The sequence below is a fragment of the Pelmatolapia mariae genome, linkage group LG5 (genome assembly GCF_036321145.2).
Source record: "Pelmatolapia mariae isolate MD_Pm_ZW linkage group LG5, Pm_UMD_F_2, whole genome shotgun sequence".
Taxonomy (NCBI): Eukaryota; Metazoa; Chordata; class Actinopteri; order Cichliformes; family Cichlidae; genus Pelmatolapia; species Pelmatolapia mariae.
The window spans coordinates 29,288,726-29,308,411 of NC_086231.1; the positions used below are offsets into that span (position 1 = coordinate 29,288,726).

The window sequence follows — 19,686 nt, forward strand, 5'->3', positions numbered from 1 at the left end:
AAACTAATCTTATAACCCACTGTTCAAGATCAAAACAATAAACAAACAAGATTCATACGTCCAAAACACAAACACTGGGTAAACAACCCAGAACCATGACGTCCCCATTCATTTGTGTCTGTCTTCCTGTTTTACTTTGGTGATTGTTGTTGTATGTTGTAGGTTTTTTTCTGTGGTTTAACAGAAATAAAATTTGGTTTTGAGTTCACTCTTTCTCTTCTGAGTCTTCCAGTTGGGTCCACATCCCACCAGCCACACACCCTGACATAACATACCAGGAGCTACAAATTTAACATGCAAACATCTGAGTGCCTTTAACCAGCTCTGGTTTCTTGGCTTATTTTTTTTTATACACGTGGTGTTTTTTGTTTTTGTTTGTTTTCTGCTTCTGCATCTTTTCTGTTGTTTTTATTTTTATTTTATTTTTTACTGCTCTTTACTTGCTCACAATTAAAGTGGACTCAGCTTTCAGCTTTATTACAATGATGCAAAGTAAAAAGGAAAATAGGGTCATGTGGTATCTCAAACAAGATCATTTGCATACTGACAGCTTTCCTTTGCATATCAATCTTTGGATGAGCACTGATTTAGTACATGTAATGCAGTGGTACTGTGCGATGGGTTGGTGTGGTTGTTGGAAGAGTGTTCAGAGAAATAATTTGGGGCTTTTTGTTAATGGAATTTGCTAAAAGGAAAATATGCTCATCAATATTTTGATGATTATTTTTTGCAAGTGGTTCATTTTCATTACACTCAAAGGATTGCTCAATCAAATCAATTAAAACAATCAGGCCCTACCTTGGTTGTATGCTCACACAGCTTTTAGAACAGAGTTTAGTGTGGAAGAAGTGGCAGTAACCAGGTCTCATGGGCTCAAGAGGCTGCTGCTGCTAGTACCAGCCATGGTGAAATGCAGCAGGAGAGACAGCAGTCCCAGCAGCAGTGTGAGAAAAAGACAGAGGAAGGTGAGATTAATGTGGTCAAAAAATACATAGAGGGATATAATTAGGAAAAGGGGCAAGTGAAGGATTCCAGCAAAATGAATGAATACTTTGACAATCAGACATCGCTAATAGTGAACTGTCACACGCTGAAGTACAGTGAAACTAAGAAGTGGTAACCCAACAACAGAACAGAAAACCTCACCTACACCCTACACAGCTCACTTGTAGCTCAATGTCTCCCCCTTCTGGCTATCAACTTTTGATCACTGGGCACCTGAATAATGGATCTCAAGCTAAAGATTATATGACATTAGATGATCTCACTACCTTCATAGTGGAAAAAATAATCTGTAAACTCCACCCTGACGTGGTCCTTACTTGCCTTTTACCTCCAAAACTCGAGTGATGTTGCGAAAACTTCAGCATAGCTGGTATCTGAGTTCCTCTTCGTCACTTTTGATTATCAGCGCTGTCTCTTTATTTTTGCCTTACAAGCATAAAGAAATGAATTATATCTTGTGTGTGTACTCATTTTTTAGCTTTAATCCTGCAAGAAGGCCAAGATGAATCTCTTAGAGGAGAATTTTACAGTAACTATTTATTATTTATTTATTTTAAATAACACATTGACTGCTTTATTTTTCTTTAATTGTTTTGAGTATTTTTTTTGTCTCCATATAAAAGATATCAAAATCTGAGTATAAAACTTAAAAGTAAAAAGAATCTATATATATTCTGCAGTCTATGATGCTTAACCCTTGTGTTGTCCTTGGGTCATTTTTGTCCTCTAAAGAAATCTTTTGCTATCAAAAATGTGTTTTTTATTCATCAAATGGTCTGAAAAAAAGTTATTCATTACTATGCTATGCATGATTGGAAGAAGTTTTAAGTAATTTGATTTATTTATGGAGTTTTTATTGGATTTTATAACACCTGTGGTCCTCGTGGACAAAAATGACCCCAAAGTACAAAGTGTTGCAAAGGGCCATATTTTCACACCATACTGCTTTAAAACATCTTTGATCTTGTATCACTGATGTGTGGGGTCAAGCACTGGTCATAACAACCACAACGACAACAACAACAGGCAGCACAATGAGGAGAAAGTCGCATCAAGGTGCTTCGTATTGTAAGGTAGACCCTACAATAATACATACACAGAAAGTATGCTCACAAGCCTCCATTGCACTAGAGATTTGCATACTTTGATGAGCATACTTTTTTTTTTTACCATGTTGTGCAAAGCAATGACCAGTAGAACAAAGCATATATTGTCCTCTAGTATAAAGAGGAGGGAGAATCAATGTTCAGGAAGATCCAGGGTTAGAAGATAAAGAAAATATTGTCAATATTTAGTTCACATGCTACCCTTTCTCTGAAAAAGCACATCACCCACCTGCAGAAGTGGAAGAAGGGTATGAAGTGAAGAAAAGTGATGAAGAATCTGAACTATGTTCAAGTAGGTTCTCAGGCATCCAGGACATGGTTGTCTGAGGAGCTTGGAAAGAAAGTGACTGGGCTTCTTGAAGTTTCTTGAATTTTCAGAATGTGAAACTGAAATAGAAGATGTGTCAGAGGACTACACATCTTCCATTTCAATTATGATGAAGACAAAGAATCAAACAAGAAAGAGGAGTCAGCTGAGACAGAGGAATATTTGCAGTAATATGAGGAAGCATTGATCTGGTCTTCTGTCCTTCCCAGTGACAGACGATGCATGACTCTCTCATGTGCCTCAGAGAAAGACAATCTACCACGGTCCAAGCACATATGCCAGGTCCCATACTCCTTCAGTGGCTTTTCTACTCGAGTACTGAAAGCATTATACACCATGTATTCTGCTTGTATTATGCTTTTTAACGTTCACATGCCAATAGATGCATCAGAGACCAAGTTGGGGTTCAGTAACTTGCCCAAGGACACCTTGGTAAGAACTCCAGACTAGAGCACACAGAGATTGAACCAACAACCATTCAATTAGCAGATGACCTGCTCTACAGCCAACTCAATGACAAAAAAGGAGGGACAACGAGAGAGGAAGAAAAATGGATCGAATGCAGCTGTAGGCATATGTGGGTATGTTGATTCTTACTGCCGCGCATCCAGTAGAGTCGCTACGGCCAGTTTATGACATCCTGAGTCTGGTAGAGAAGTTTTAAAGGTGACACAAAATTAATTATAGAATCGCGAAAAGGATATAATTTCTTGATAAAGACACAATAGATGATCATCGTTCATGACACAAACGTGCTCCCATTTGAGGTGTATGGAACAAGTGGGTGTTTCTCCTGCTGTTGATGTAAGATCCTGGTACTGATGTGACTGTGTATGAGCACCAAGTCCCCTTCAGAGGACTCTGTCCATTCCAACAGAACATCCCAAGTAAACCGGGGAACTATGAGATAAAATCATGGGCAGTATGTGATGCAGGTCCAGCTGTACATGGAACATGCTAGTGTACGATGGCAAACCGTCTGGCCTGCAGTCAGGACACGCGAGTTGTCCCTAACATTGCAGAAGGTTTCCAAAAGAAAACAATCACCTGTAAAAACTTGTTTACTGTATATGACCCTTGGCCTGCAACTGCAGAAAAGAAAGCTGTCCATGATGGGACCAGTACAGAGGAATAAACCTGAGCTTCCTCCTGCACTTGTGTCAAATATGGACACGCCTTTGTCCTCATGAAAGTTTGCCTTCACTCAGACTCATGCCCTGGTGTCCTACCATGCCAAAATATAGAAAACTGTCAGGTAATGAGTTGGAATAAAGTTGAATAAAACCTTGAAACACAGAGATGGATGATATTTTATACTTATTGCTTTATAAACAGTCAAAGCAAACGGGGTCATTTTTGAGCCCAGAGGACAACAGATGTGATTATTTGCTGCCAGTAAAAAACTTGAAGTAGTTTAAAAACAGCTTCTAAATTAACTTTGACATCTGTGATAATCTGTTAAAGCAACCGACTCTGGTTGTGAAACGATAATCACAATAACTGATGATTTAATTTATTTTTTACCCGAAAACAAAGAAAAAATTAATTTTTATGAGGTTTTTATCAGACTTAAATTTGAAATGGAATAGAAAAATTGTGTCAAAATGTTTGAATTAAGTTTTAATTAAAAGTGGGGGGAAAAATCCACTTCATATTAATTAAGTATCAATCAAACCAGATGGGGACATTTTTGACCCCTGAGGACCACAGGTGTGATTATGTGCTGCCATTTAAAATTTATAAACGCTTCAAAAAAGCCTTTCTCACTAAAGTTCAACATACAGCACTCTGTAGTTAGTCAGATAGTCAAAATTATCTAAACAATTAAATATTTTATTTTCTCATTTTATTTTCGCTCAAAAACAGAGTGTACTTTATGTAAACAAGGTCTGGTGGCCCTAAAACGTAAAATGTTGGGTAAATTTTGTGTTAATGTGTTGGTCTTAAGTAAAACTAAAATGTAACACTGAATTGATTGACAATTTATACTTTATATTTTAAAAAACACTCAAATGAAGTGGGGACATTTTTGACCCCTGAGGACCACAGGTGTATGGAAATCGGGAGGACATTATGAGGGGACATCACTGCAGTGAGCATTTAAACATCTTTTGAATGAAAACCGTATGAAAGAAGACGACTATTTAGTTTTTAGAATTTAAATGTGGAAGGAGATATTTTTTCAAAACTGCACATGTGGGCGGGATTATTTTTTTTTAACGAAAAAGGAAAATTTCAGTTTTCAAAAAATACCTGTGAACGTGTGGACGCAGCCTAAGGTTATCACAAAAAAAGCAAATTCACTGAACATTCTGAGTCTCCACCTGGAGACTCTGTTGTCCTACTGGGAGACTTCAATGCTCACGTGCGTAATGACAGCGAAACCTGGAGGGGCGTGATTGGGAGGAACGGTCTCCCTGATCTGAACCCGACCAGTGTTTTGTTATTGGACTTCTGTGCAAATCACAGTTTGGCCATAGCAAACACCTTGTTCGAACATAAGAGTGTCCATAAGCACACGTGGCACTAGGATGCTCTAGGCCGCAGCTAGATGATCGATTTTGTAGTCGTATCACCAGACCTGCGACCATATGTTCTGGACACTCGGGTAGAGAGAGGGGCTGAGCTGTCAACTGATCACCACCTGGTGGTGAGTTGGATCAAGTGGTGGGGGAGTGAGGGTGTGCTAGGAATGCCTTCAGACTGCCTTGAAGAGATTCTGGCAAACCGTCAGGCGTCTCAGGAGGGGAAAGCGGTGCTCTACCTGCACTGTGTATAGTGCAGGTAGAGCACTATACACAGCCCCTGGTGTGGATGAGGTCTGCCCCAAGTCTGCCCCAAGTTCCTGAAGGCTCTGGACGTTGTAGGGCTGTCCTGGTTGACACGTCTCTACAATGTTGCGTGGAGATCAGGGGCAGTACCCCTGGACTGGCAGACCGGGGTGGTGGTCCCCATCTTTAAGAAGGGAGACCGGAGGGTGTGTTCCAACTACAGGGGGATCACACTCCTCAGCCTCCCTGGGAAAGTCTATGCCAGGGTGCTGGAAAGGAGAGTTCGTCCGCTAGTCGAACCTCCGATACAGGAGGAATAATGCGGTTTTCGTCCTGGTCGTGGAACACCGGATCAGCTCTTTATCCTCTCAAGGATACTTGAGGGCGCATGGGAGTTTGCCCAACCAGTCTAAATGTGTTTTGTGGACTTGGAGAAGGCATCTGACCGTATCCCTCGGGGTGTCCTGTGGGAGGTGCTGCGGCCCATTGCTACGGGCCATTCGATCCCTATACAACTGTTGCAAGAGCTTGGTTCGCATTGCCAGCAATAAGTCGGACTCGTTCCCGATGGGTGATGGGCTCCACCAGGGCTGCCCTTTGTCACTGATTCTGTTCATAATTTTTATGGACAGGATTTCTAGGCGCAGCCAAGTGGCGGAGGACTTTCACTTCGGTGGTCTCAGAATCTCATCTCTGCTTTTCATGGATGATGTGTTTCTGTTGGCTTCATCAGGTGATGGCCTCCACCTCACACTGGAACGGTTTGCAGCTGAGTGTGAAGCAGCGGGAATGAGGATCAGCACCTCCAAATATGAGGCCATGGTTCTCAGCCAGAAAAGGGTGGAGTGCCTGCCCCAGGTGGAGGAGTTTAAGTATCTCGGGATCTTGTTCACGAGTGATGAGAGAAGGGAGTCGGACATCGACAGACGGATTGGTGCTGCGGCCGCAGTGATGCGCACCCTGCAACGGTCCGTCGTGGTGAAGAGAGAGCCGAGCATAAAAGCGAAGCTCTCAATTTACCGGTCGATCTACGTCCCTAACCTCACCTATGGCCACAAGCTGTGGGTAGTGACTGAAAGAACGAGATCGCGGATACAAGCGGCGGACATGAGCTTCCTCTGAAGGCTGGCTGGCCTCTCCCTTAGAGATAGGGTGAGAAGTTCAGCCATCCGGGAGGGGCTCAGTGTAGAGCCGCTGCTCCTCCACATCGAAAGGAGCCTGCTGAGGTGGTTCAGGCATCTGACAAGGATGCCCCCTGGGCGCCTCCTGGGTGAGGTGTTCTGGGCATGTCCCACCGGGAGGAGGCCCCAGGGCAGACCCAGGACACGCTGGAGACATTATATCTCTCGGCTGGCCTGGGAACGCACTGGTGTTCCCCCGGATAAGTTAGAGGAGGTGGCTGGGGAGAGGGAGGTCTGGGCTTCTCTGCTTAGGCTGCTGCCCCCGCAACCCGGCCCCGTGTCAATGTCAATGACGGCAATGTCAACAATGCAAACATTCAAAACATGTGCGAGACAATAATGCCAATGTTGACAACAATGAACTGCATGATGATAATAATGCTGTTGTTGTTGGCATTGAAAATGATGATTCTGATGAGGCATTTGAAGACTGTGTGGATGTTCACCAGTACATCCCAGAAGAGGACCCTCAGCCAGGTGTATCCAGGAGGAGGTCTAGAGAGATGGATGAAGAACAAAAGAATCAGATGGTGCGAGGAGTTTTCTGATGATGACTCTGATTTCATTTCTGACTGTGACACTGATAGCGAGGGCTGTTCTCATGTTGGTAATATTGCTGATGAGGACATCAATCTGCAGGTAATAAAAGAAGAACCGCTGCCTGGTGGATCCACGAAAAAGCCCAGAGAGGAATGTGTAGATGAAGAAGAGAACAGCAAAACACTTAGGCTTGCAAACTCTGATTCAGGGACAAGCTCAACTGTGTATGATCACTCTGAGAGCAGTCGTGATGAACATTTTTGGGGATGAACTTGAAGAGCTTGACAACCATGAAAATGGAGGCTCGAGGAAGTGGTCCCGAGAGGATTTTGAGGAAGAAGAGGAATACTTGCGTGTTTGCAAATTTCTGAGTCCACCAGCACAAGTGATGACAACTAAGACTATTTCAACAGGTTTTTTCAGTATCCTTTTAGTAGGCTGATGGCCAACTCAGGTGAACCTGAATCCTCCCTTAGTTATGCTGCAAGGCGTAGGCTCCTGAGGGATTCCCGTAATGCATCGCGTTTTTCCTTTTCATCCACCTTTCTCATTCGAAATGTGTTAACAGACCTCCCTGTATTGAATAATACTTGTGATTAATCTCTGTCTCTCTTCCACAGCATGTCTTTTATCCTGTCTTCTTCTCTCACCCCAACTGGTTGCAGCAGATGGCCCCCCCTCCTGAGCCTGGTACTGCTGGAGGTTTCTTCCTGTTAAAAGGGAGTTTTTCCTTCCCACTGTCGCCAAACTGCTTGCTCATAGGGGGTCATTTGATTGTTGGGTCTTTCTTTGTAAATATTATTGTAGGCTCTACCTTACAATATAACGCCTTGAGGCGACTTTTGTTGTGATTTGGCGCTGTATAAATAAAATTGAATTGAACAGAAAATTGAATAGATGTTACTGTGAAGAGATATTCCCTCCATAGAAGGCTTAGACCCAAATGCAAATTCAAAGCACATGGTTAAACTATTTATAAGACTTTATTTAAGGAGAAGGAATGGAGAACGTGGCTAGAGCTAGGAGTGTCAGCAGAGAGCAGGTACCAGAGGAAAAACTATTGAGAGACTGATCACCTGGGTCGTGATGGGAACAATCCAAAGGGAATTCTGCAACAGAGGAGAAGAAGTTGCTGGACGAGTATGTTGGCAGAGGAGATCTAAACACAGGGAAAACAAGGTTAAACATGGGGAAGCCAGAATTGGAGCAGAGGTGGAGCCTAGTTACCACTGTAGATAGCAGAACAAACTGGCGAGGAGTAGCAGACAGCGCTGGTTTAAAAAGCCCTCCTGCTGATTGTTTGCAGATGAGGCCCAGGTAAGACACTGGAAACTCCACCTCTGAAGGGTGGACACAGAATCCCGATACCAAGTGGAAAACCCCCTCAGACACTTCTATGGAGCATGACAGAAGGATGAGAAAGCATTCATTGTCCACTTATCCATCAGTCAGCGTAATGCTTAAAAGTTTATTCACATGTAAATATATTACATTTTTAAATAAAGATCATTGAAGAATATGGAAAAAAATCATAAGTGTTTTTAATGACACTGCATTTCATTCATGTGTCTCTAGTGGACAGTGTTGTAGAAGTGTTTGTCTGTCAGGCTGCACCACCAAAACACCACAGTATAATAGAGAGCACTGCCCACCACAGTGTGATAAAATATATGCAGCATCTCATCACACATGCCAAAATGCTTATCACATTTGTCTTAATAACCACAGTGTGACCCATGGTAGGTACCTACTTCAATAGGACAGAGCCGTAGCCATACAGTCAGTTAAAATGGGTTTAATGTTAACACAAAATAAAAGTAAACATGTAACAGTAGCACCTAAAACAATTAAAAGCTTTACTTCATTAAATACGGTTAAAACTTTAAAATTGTATGATTGTACGTGGGGGACAGGATAAGCGCTGCGGGGAACCTGTTAAAAACAAATCAACATATGACACACGTTTAAAAGGGACGGCAACTCACCCTGAACCCCAACTGGACAAAACACAATAAGAAGGAAAATATTCAGTGCCGTCTCCACTCAAGCTCACCACGGTGCATGCAAAAAACGGAAAGAAAAAAACGATTAGTTTTCCATGCAGTGCCTTCACTGTCTGCAACAATATATATAAAAAAGGGTAAACCACTCTAAAATACAATAAATACATGAGGTGCCTACTGATACAGTAAAATAAAACACATAAACAAAACAACAGTATCGACAGCGGCAGCCGTCAAAATAAGCTTCAGCTCTTCCTTGTCAAAGTACACCAGTCTAAAACAAATTAAAATACATTGATGTATCGGGACCTTGGCCCCGCAGCCAGAAATCCACCCAGGCAAAGCAGCTTGGCACTCTGTCCACAAGTTCAAGTCACACCCTAAGTATTGGCCTGTGGTGGTGGAGTTCACTACACGTCTCTCCACAGGAGTAACTGTGGAAGGCTAGAAGGCTATAGAGCTCCGGACCCCACGTGACTACCAGTTGTCAGGTTTAATAAAAATTTCCACTGTTAGTCATGGATTGGCCTCCCCACAGCCCAGCATTATTGAAAGAGTGCGGCATCATCTTGACAGAGAGAAAGACAACATTGAAAGAAGAGCTTTGAATAATCTTCAAGAAGCCTGGAGAACTATTCATGAGGACTAGTAAAAAAATTACAAGAAATCTTAACTAGACTCTGTTGAAAAATAAAAGTGGTCATAACAAATATTGACTTTCAAGCTGTTTAGCATTGTACAAACTCTTTTGTTTTTGCCTTTTGTCGAGGATCACTAATTGGCAGGAAGGAGATGGACCCAAAATGCATACACAGTATAAACAAGACTTAATCTCAAAAAGCAGCTTTAATGATGAGCTCTTACAAAATAACTGCAGGTTACAAACAAAGAATCCAACACAATGAAACTTCTACAAAACACACAGAACAAGGAGAAACACAGACATAAGGGAGCATGGGACCAAGGACAAGTGGAAAATGAGACAAAAACACACCATATAACAAGGGAAGAGGACACAGGTGGGAGGACGGCTAAACACAGACCATGAGAGTAGGAAGGTAGAACTAAACACAAAGCACAAGAGATAACAGGCCATCACAATAAAACAGCAACTAACTAGCACTAGACCAAGATTTAGACATAACAAACCTATCGTCAAACTAAAGCAGTCAAGGAACTAAAGGCACAAAAAATGGCTTCTATTCGTTAGACTGAGTTTGTCCTATTTTGATTTTCAGCTGTCAGTCACAGCTGGTTCCATGGAAAGGCAGGTAAACAGACACACACACAAACATAGAAACACGCGTGCGCACACACACGCGCGTACAAAAACAGGATTTTACGGTTGCATATGTGGGTGTGGAAAGAAGGCTGGGCTTGCTACTCTGAAGTCAGTCCTTACTCACTCTGAGCTGACTGCAGTGAACAAAGGTCATGCGCTACTTCTTTTTATTGGTACGTAGCAATTACTTTTGTATTCCTTTGACTTTTCCTTTGTCAGACATGCTAATTATGTGCGCAAATACTGCGTGCCCTAATGGATCTCTTCATCTGTCGTATCACATGGCCACGTAAGGCAAAATTCTTGAAAACGTTTTCTGAAATTGCTTAAAATGGAGTTAATGTTTTGTTTTCGGCGATACAAATCTGGGATTTCCGTTTGAACAGGTTCATTTCTCTTATCACGCTATACTCGGAATGCCTTTGCATATCTACAGAAATACGTGTGTGCGCACCTTATCAAAACTGGTTTACCAACTATGCAACAGTGAGCTTTTAAGAAGTTCATTACCCCAGACGCATAAATTATAACTTCACCGTAAGCCCATCCCCTAACATTCCTGCTTTGACTGACTGTTTGCCTTCCAGGTTTATTGTTTATCAGGTGCTAGAAGCTCAGAGCTGCTGAGCCGTCACAGGAGGGAATGGACTACTGACTCGTTTGAGCTTGAGGAGGGTTATCCAGGGCCATTCCCATATGAGTTGGGCAAGGTGAGAAATTTAACCAGAAAATGACAGAAAAAAAACAAACTTTTATGTATAGGTTTTTACGTTTCAAATTTATTTTTTTGTGGAATAAAATGGACAGTGAATTTAATTTTCAGGTGAACTTTTTTAATGTAGCTACCAAAAAACGAATACTAATAATGCAAAAATAATCAGTTCATTGATTAAAGCTGATTTAACACCTGCATTCCTTTGATACTTGCACGTTTCTTTATTTAATCATGCCCAGGTTCACAGCAATAAAATCAGTGATACATTTAAAATCACAAAACGGACATTTACATTTGTAAACATTTACTGTTGTGTTGTAGGTAACTATTGATAGGCAAAATCGACTAACCTTTCAACTCTATGGAGAAGGGGTGGATGAGGCGCCGATGGGAGTCATCTCCATTGACAAAGAGTCTGGCATGTTGTACGTCCACAAGGCTGTGGACTATGAGGAGTGGCAAAAACTTGAGGTTAGAATCAACACTCGCTAAACGCCAACATGTAGTGATCCCACAGTCTTTCTGTTCATGTATAAATTATTCATAGTGACAGTGAACACCTGTTATTGTGGAGTAGTTACTATTAATGAGAGTGCAGAGTAAGCATGCTCATGCTCATTTTTAACCAACAGTTTTTACACTTCACATTTCTGTCAGTATATCGTCAGAAGCTTTACCTGATTTCATACTAGAAATGTAAAATTTTGTTACTTTGGTTGCATAAAAAAGGCTGAAAAAAATCTTTAAAATGATTTTAACTTCTTGTCACAGAACTTTACCACTTAATGATAATCTTTCCATGTCATAGATCACAATATTTACTATTTATTTTCTATTGTAACTAAGTCTTCATGGTATCATTTGATGTCTAGCTAATATGTGAGGCCAGAAAGATGGACGTGTCAACTGACACCAGACAGGTTACCAGGTTACGACTTGAGATTTTCATAAAGGACATCAATGACAACCCACCACGCTTTGAGAACAGTCTGTATGAGACTACTGTTGATCAGGAAAACACACAAGGTAAAAAAAAAAAAATAATAAGATATATGTACATATAATTATTTGATCTGTAAGTTGGCTCACTTACAAATGAATAAAAAATTTTTTTTATCATTGTTTCATTTTAATGGTGAGAGACAGAATGGCATTTTGGTCATTTTTTACTGCTTCCATTGCTGAACAATTGCATCACCACTTGTTACCTTCTCAACCAGGTGTCGGGGACATGAATGGGCTTGTAGTCCATTCCAGCCCACCTCCACGGGGCAAGAGTGGACTACAAGCCCATTCTTGTCTCGACATCCTTTGACATTTCTTTGGTCTTGCCTGTGGTGGTGGAGAGGTTGGAATGAAAGAAAATGATTCTGAGGATAGGTGTACTTTATATACATAACAAGCTGAGATCAGGAGGATCTGTAAGTGATTGATTGATTGGAATCTGTGTGCCTACAACTTGTAATGTGATGGGGTTTTTCTGGATTTTTGGTAGATATTCTGTCTCTTTCCACTAAAATAAAACTACATTAGAAATGAAAAGAGGCTCTTCATTTCTAATGTAGTGAGCAAACTTAAGTTAGCAGCAGGGGATCAAATAATTATTTCCCCCACTGTGTCTGTGTGAGTTATGTCTCTGTGTTTATCTATCTAGCCCTGTGTGTGTGTGTGTGTGTGTGTGTGTGTGTGTGTGTGTGTGTGTGTGTGTGTGTGTGTGTGTGTGTGTGTGTGTGCTTCTTCCTTTGAATTGAATTAAACACTGAGTATTATATATGCTCTTTAATTGTTTATTTCCCAACAGGCTCCAATCTTTTGAAAGTGCATGCTACTGACATAGACGAGAGCGGAACACTAAACTCAACCTTCCACTATGAAATCAAATCTGTGTCTCCAAATATTAGAGACACTGAATTCTTCGTTGATGAGTCTGGAAACATTTCATTCAAAGGATGTTTAAATCATGAGGTAAGAGACTCTTTTGTTGATATGTCAGGAGTACGAAACATTTTAAAGAGGAGTAAGGAGAACGATTTGGCTAGTTCTTTACTTGAGTAAGTAAAACTTACTGAGCTATTTATGCAAATGCGCATGCTTACTTTGAGCAGCAACAGATTCTTTGCAAATATCACAAAGGTTACAAATGTTTCCTTATTATAACCCGCCCCCCCCCCCCCCCCCCCCCCCCCCCCCCCATTCGTGTAATACAAAAAAACACCCGTAAGCTTTGTGCATAATGGTCTAACTACTGTAGGAGCCACTGTCTAGGATACACTATGATCTATGTATCCTATGAATACATTGTTATGCTATTAGCCTATTAATGGAAAACTCTCCATTTGCTTTTGTTAAGGTGGCTGAGAAGTTTACATTAATAGTGGAGGCCAAAGACCACGGTGAAGTAGTCAAACTGTCCAGTTCAACCACTGTTGTAATTCATGTACGGGATGGCAACAACCACCTTCCTGTCTTCAGTGATCAAACGGTAGGCAGTCAGTTGGTGTTACAAACTCCAAACAGCACGTGTTTCAGGAGTTTCACACCTGTAATCTGATACTGATGTGTAGTGTATACAGAACAGAAGGCAAGAAACCTTGGTCGTCAAACATAAATATAAACTCATATTTATACTGCATTCACAGTGAGTTTACGTTTTAAAGGTGCAGTCAGTAATTTTTTATGTTTTATAATAGAAAAAATTGATATTATTCTCATTAATATATACAGGGTGGGCCATTTATATGGATACACCGTAATAACATGGGAATGGTTGGTGATATTAAAGTCCTGTTTGTGGCACATTAGTATATGTGAGGGGGCAAACTCCTCAAGATGGGTGGTGACCATGGTGGCCATTTAGAAGTCGGCCATCTTGGATACAACTTTTGTTTTTTCAATAGGAAGAGGGCCATGTGACACATCAAACTTATTGGTAATGTCACAAGAAAAACAATGGTGTGCTTGGTTTCAACGTAACTTTATTCTTTCATGAGTTATTTACAAGTTTCTGACCACTTATAAAATGTGTTCAATGTGCTGCCCATTGTGTTGGATTGTCAATGCAACCCTCTTCTCCCACTCTTCACACACTGATAGCAACACCGCAGGAGAAATGCCAGCACAGGCATCCAGTATCCGTAGTTTCAGGTGCTGCACATCTCGTATCTTCACACCATAGACAATTGCCTTCAGATGACCCCAAAGATAAAAGTCTAAGGGGGTCAGATCGGGAGACCTTGGGGGCCATTCAACTGGCCCACGACGACCAATCCACTTTCCAGGAAACTGTTCATCTAGGAATGACCTGGCACCCATAATGTGGTGGTGCACCATCTTGCTGGAAAAACTCAGGGAACGTGCCAGCTTCAGTGCATAAAGAGGGAAACACATCATCATGTAGCAATTTCAAATATCCAGTGGCCTTGAGGTTTCCATTGATGAAGAATGGACCCACTATCGTTGTACCCCATATACCACACCAAACCATTACTTTTGTTGTTCCAACAGTCTTGGAGGGATCCATCCAATGTGGGTTAGTGTCAGACCAATAGCAGTGGTTTTGTTTGTTAACTTCACAATTCACATAAAAGTTTGCCTCATCACTGAACAAAATCTTCTGCGTGAACTGAGGGTCCTGTTCCAATTTTTGTTTTGCCCATTCTGCAAATTCTGTGCGCCGATCTGGGTCATCCTCGTTGAGATACTGCAGTAGCTGGAGTTTGTAAGGGTGCCATTTGTGAGTAGCTAATATCCGCCGAAGGGATGTTCGACTAATGCCACTCTCCAGTGACATGCAGTGAGTGCTACGCTGTGGGTTCTTGCTGAATGAAGCTAGGACAACCACTGATGTTTCTTCATTAGTGACAGTTTTCTTGCGTCCACATTTTGGCAAATCCAACACTGAACCAGTTTCACGAAACTTAGCAAGCAGTTTGCTGACTGTAGCATGGGAGATGGGTGGTCTCGTAGGGTGTCTTGCATTGAAATCTGCTGCAATGACCCGGTTACTGTGTTCACCAGATATCAACACAATTTCGATCCGCTCGTCACGTGTTAACCTCTTCGACATGTCAATGGCTGTGAACAAAGAGAAACTTGTAAATAACTCATGAAAGAATAAAGTTACGTTGAAACCAAGCACACCATTGTTTTTCTTGTGACATTACCAATAAGTTTGATGTGTCACATGGCCCTCTTCCTATTGAAAAAACAAAAGTTGTATCCAAGATGGCCGACTTCTAAATGGCCACCATGGTCACCACCCATCTTGAGGAGTTTGCCCCCTCACACATACTAATGTGCCACAAACAGGACTTTAATATTACCAACCATTCCCATTTTATTACAGTGTATCCATATAAATGGCCCACCCTGTAGATTATTGTCTATTTATGCCAAATTAATACTTTCTCATAAACTCATATTTAATCCATTAAAAATGCATAGAAGCAGATTTGCTTATTGTGAAAGCTGTGAAAGCTCACTCCGTTTCCCTCTAATAAACAGTTTGAGTGCATTTTCACATTATATGAGAGTTTATTCACTAAGTGTCAGAGTACAGCAAAGTTACATTCACTTTAAAGAAAGTTTCACTAACGCTGCTAACAGTAGCTAATGAATGCTAATAGCATCACTTACTGACAGAAAACACCAGCATATCTCAACATTTCACCTCAGCATGGCTGTCATTGGACAGAAGTGACCTTCTCTTCTCACTAACTCATATGGAACTCCCTTCACAAAGTTTTAAGGCATCTTGCAGAGTAAATACAAGTAAACACTTCTTACCCAACATCGACATCTAAGGTAAACTGTGAACTGACAGCCTTCCACAGATATGGAAAAACTCTGGGGTGTATTCAGATCTGGTCCAAAGGGAAGGAGAAAGTTGCTGGACTAAATTAAATGATTATGGACTTGAAGTGGGAAGGATAATAAAACAGAACTTAAGTGACTGCAATCTACTGACATCAAGCAATCACAGTTTTACACAGTATTACTTTAATAAACTTGTGTAGTTGGCTTGCTCCATACTTTACATAACCACCAAATCATTATTTTATAAAATCATATCTGCTTAATGTATTACAAGGAGTATAAACATTGTGAATAGACCACACTGGCTCCATAATTGCATAAATTATAATAGACACATAAGAAAAAATGTATACTTAAAATTGTGTATTAGCAATGGGAAATTCTTCTACAGGTTTATACACTCTGTATTCAAACAACAGGGCACTGGTAAAGTGAAGGAGCTTGAGACTGGGGTCTCTCCTCTGAGGCTGCACGTGACAGACAAAGACACACCCCACACCTCTGCATGGAGAGCCAGATACACCATACATGGTGACGAGAGAGAGAACTTCGAGATACTAACAGACTTAGAGACTAATGATGGGATCCTGACAGTAGTTAAAGTAAGTGGTGTTTGACTGCATGCTATACGTTACAATGACACCCACAGCTTTTTTTTAAATTTATTATCCTCTTATATAATGATGCTGACAATATTTTTTTGAATTTCACAAATAACAATTTACTGATTTTGCAACTCTGTTGTATAATTTCAGCCTTTAGACTTTGAAAATGGGGCGCAGAGGGAGCTGTTGATCTCAGTGGAAAACGAGGCGCCGTATTACTCCTGTGAAGTAAAAGAGAGGACGTCCTCAGGCCTCTGGAAAGTTGACACCATTAAAGGCCATGATCCCTCTGGTGCAGCTGAACTTCAGTCTGTGAAAGTCACCATCAACGTGGAGGATGCCAATGACCCTCCTGAGTTCAACGTGACCCTGAAAGAGGTCGCGGTGATGGAGAACGTACCCGTTGGAACCTGGGTTGATAAAGTGACGGCTGTGGATCCTGACTCCAGTTATTCCAAAGAGTTTGTGTAAGCGATTTATTTGATTAAACATCTCTGAACATTAATCTGAAGCTGTTCAGTTCTGTTAAAGTGCACTGAATCTGTCCACAGTTACAAGATAGGAAATGATCCTGCTGGCTGGGTGACGGTGAATTCCGTCACAGGTGACATCACAATGATAAAGACGCCCGATAGAGAATCTCCACATGTTGTTAACGGCACCTACACCATCTTAGTGTATGCAGTTGACAAAGGTAAACACACACTCTGACTTTTAAAACACAAACAAAAAAATCTAAAAAACAGCTTTTTTTAACTACATTTATTGCATCTTGGACAGGTATACCACCAATGACAGGAACAGCTACACTACATATCCATGTGTGGGACCAGAATGACAATGTACCACAGCTAAGAGTGGACAGCCTGGATGTGTGTGTGTCTGATGCCCCCACAACCACCAACATCGAGGCCTTTGACCCAGATGAAGCACCTTATGGAGGGCCTTTCACTTTTGAACTGTTGGGAAATGCTGAAGGAAAATGGAGACTGAATCCTGACTATGGTAGAAACATCCTTCGTGTATTTAGTGACATATAACAGAAAAACAAGCACAAAAGCCAGAACTCCTAAAGTATCCTATCATTTTGTGATCATTTCTTCAAGGTTACACAGCTGGTCTGGTGAAGGAGCCCGGTGTGTACCCTGGTCAACACACAATTCATCTAAAGATCTCCGACATGCAGGGAGCATTTCATGTTTACAACCTCAGTGTGACTGCATGTGACTGCACTGTGACACCAAACTGTCGAATTCGCCAGAACTCTGAAATAACAGTTGGCCCTTATGCTTTATGCATAATAATTTCTTCACTCTTACTACTTCTGTGTAAGGAACACACTGCTTACTTTAGTGTAGGAGAACTGTGATATGTGTGCTAACATCTCTAAGAACCCAGCATAAGTTTTATTTTACTCTTTGACAGTTCTGCTGCTGATGGCACTCAGCATCTCGACCAAAAGAGAGTTCATCACTATAGAGCCTGAAGATCATTCTGGAGGAATCCTCCTCCAATCAAACACTGAGGCACCAGGAGACAACTGCGAGGTCACTGTTTAGAAACATTTGCAACCATGCCAGTGACCCATTTTAAGGCAAATATCATTAAACCATTTCTTTTTCTTTAGATTCCTGTCACTATTATGGAAGAACCTGTTTGTATGGAGCAATATAATCAATCTAATTTCCATATTCCACTGAATGGGATGAGAAATGGGAGATATTCAGCAAGGGTGGGTATGAATGAAGTTCAGACTTTTGGCAGTTTTCGGAGCTTACGCTCACAACCTAGGGTAGGTCATTCTTCCATGGAGCATGTACTTTTATAAAAGCATCTCTTGAAAGTGTGATAAACAGAATCCTCTATAGATCACCTCCTGGTCTTGTCATCCTTTTGAACAGGATTTTACACAGAGGTCCATCCACTCACGCTTTGGGGATTTCAGAAGAGAAAGCCAATACAGCTACACTGGGAACCAGGTTGTACACACCCACAGAAGATCTAGGATGTCTTACAAATGGATCTTAAAATAATAACTATATCTTTGTTTTCTTTAAATTTCAGTCAAACTGGAATTCTCCACTAACCACTGGCTATGACAGCAGCCATCAGGTAGAACACCAGAGATTTGTGTTTGTAATCTTTTACTTTGAAATCAGAGATAAATGAATGTGTGAACCTTTTGTGTGCAGTTTGAAGACATGGGCAATATGAACGTCCTCCAATCACAAAACTTGAGCTGTGCTACGGAGTCTAATGACATGCAGCTTCATCAGGTTGGTAGTCTCTTAAGTATGTCACATCTCCTATGCTGCATTATTTTAAAAAAAATAATAAAAATGTATGAGCATGTACCATTAAAAAAACAAATCACTTCAGGCATATTTGTATTTGCTTTTGACATGTTCCGCTTTTTACAAAAGCTAACCTCTCTGCGGGAGAAAGAAGGGGACTTGCTAGACGATGAGCTTCACATCTATTCAGAGCTAGGGGACTCAGACACCACCCCAGAGCTGGAGGCAATCAGTATTTCTGAAGAGGGTTCATTTCAGGACACACTGGAAGTTCTAGGTCCAAAGTTTCACCAACTGGCTTCTATATGCATGACAGCCAAGGACTCACAACCTAAGGTAGGTCATTCTTCCATGGAGCATGTACTTTTGTAAATGCATCCCTTCAAAGTGTGAACAGATTCCTCTATAGATCACCTCCTGGTCTTGTCACCCTTTCCCAACAGGAAATCCACTCACCATGTGAGAATTTAAGAAGAGAAAGCCTGTCCTACCAACACAGCTACCCTCAGAACCAGGTTGTACACACCCACAGAAGATCAAGGATGTCTTACAAATGGATCTTAAAATATTAAATGGTTTCCTTTTTCAAATTTCAGTCAGATGGGAAATCTCCAATAACCACTGGCTATGACAGCAGCCATCAGGTAGAACACCAGAGATCTTTGTGATTTTTACTTTGAAGTCAGAGATGAAGAAATGCGTGAACTTTTTTGTGCAGTTTGAAGATATGGGCAACATGAACGTCCTCCAATCACAAAACTTGAGCTGTGCTACGGAGTCCATTGAACTCATGCCACTTCATCAGGTTGGTAGTCTTTTTTAGTCCATTATGTATGGACTGCATTGAAATAATAAAAATTAAAAAAAAAAAAAAAAAAAAAAAAAAAAGCACATGCATCATTCAGAAAAAAATAATCACTGCTGGCACATTTGCATGTGCCACCTTTTACAGAAGACAACCTCACTCCCAGAGAAAAAAGGGGACTTAAACAGTGACCTTCACATCTACGCAGAGGAGGGGGACTCAGACGCCACCTCAGA

The 19,686-nt window shown here is 41.2% G+C and overlaps 1 protein-coding gene across 1 annotated transcript; it reads left to right on the plus strand.

The window, feature by feature from the left end:
* The first annotated feature begins 910 nt into the window (after positions 1-910).
* On the plus strand, positions 911-17,910 carry LOC134628254 (cadherin-like protein 26). Its single transcript, XM_065470973.1, has 14 exons — positions 911-965; positions 5,944-6,178; positions 6,841-7,030; positions 10,804-10,926; positions 11,253-11,402; positions 11,804-11,957; positions 12,733-12,896; positions 13,282-13,413; positions 16,166-16,348; positions 16,502-16,818; positions 16,903-17,045; positions 17,132-17,356; positions 17,458-17,679; positions 17,777-17,910. The coding sequence occupies exons 1-14, from the start codon at positions 911-913 to the stop codon at positions 17,908-17,910; spliced, it is 2,427 nt and encodes an 808-aa protein (XP_065327045.1).
* Positions 17,911-19,686: the final 1,776 nt, after the last annotated feature.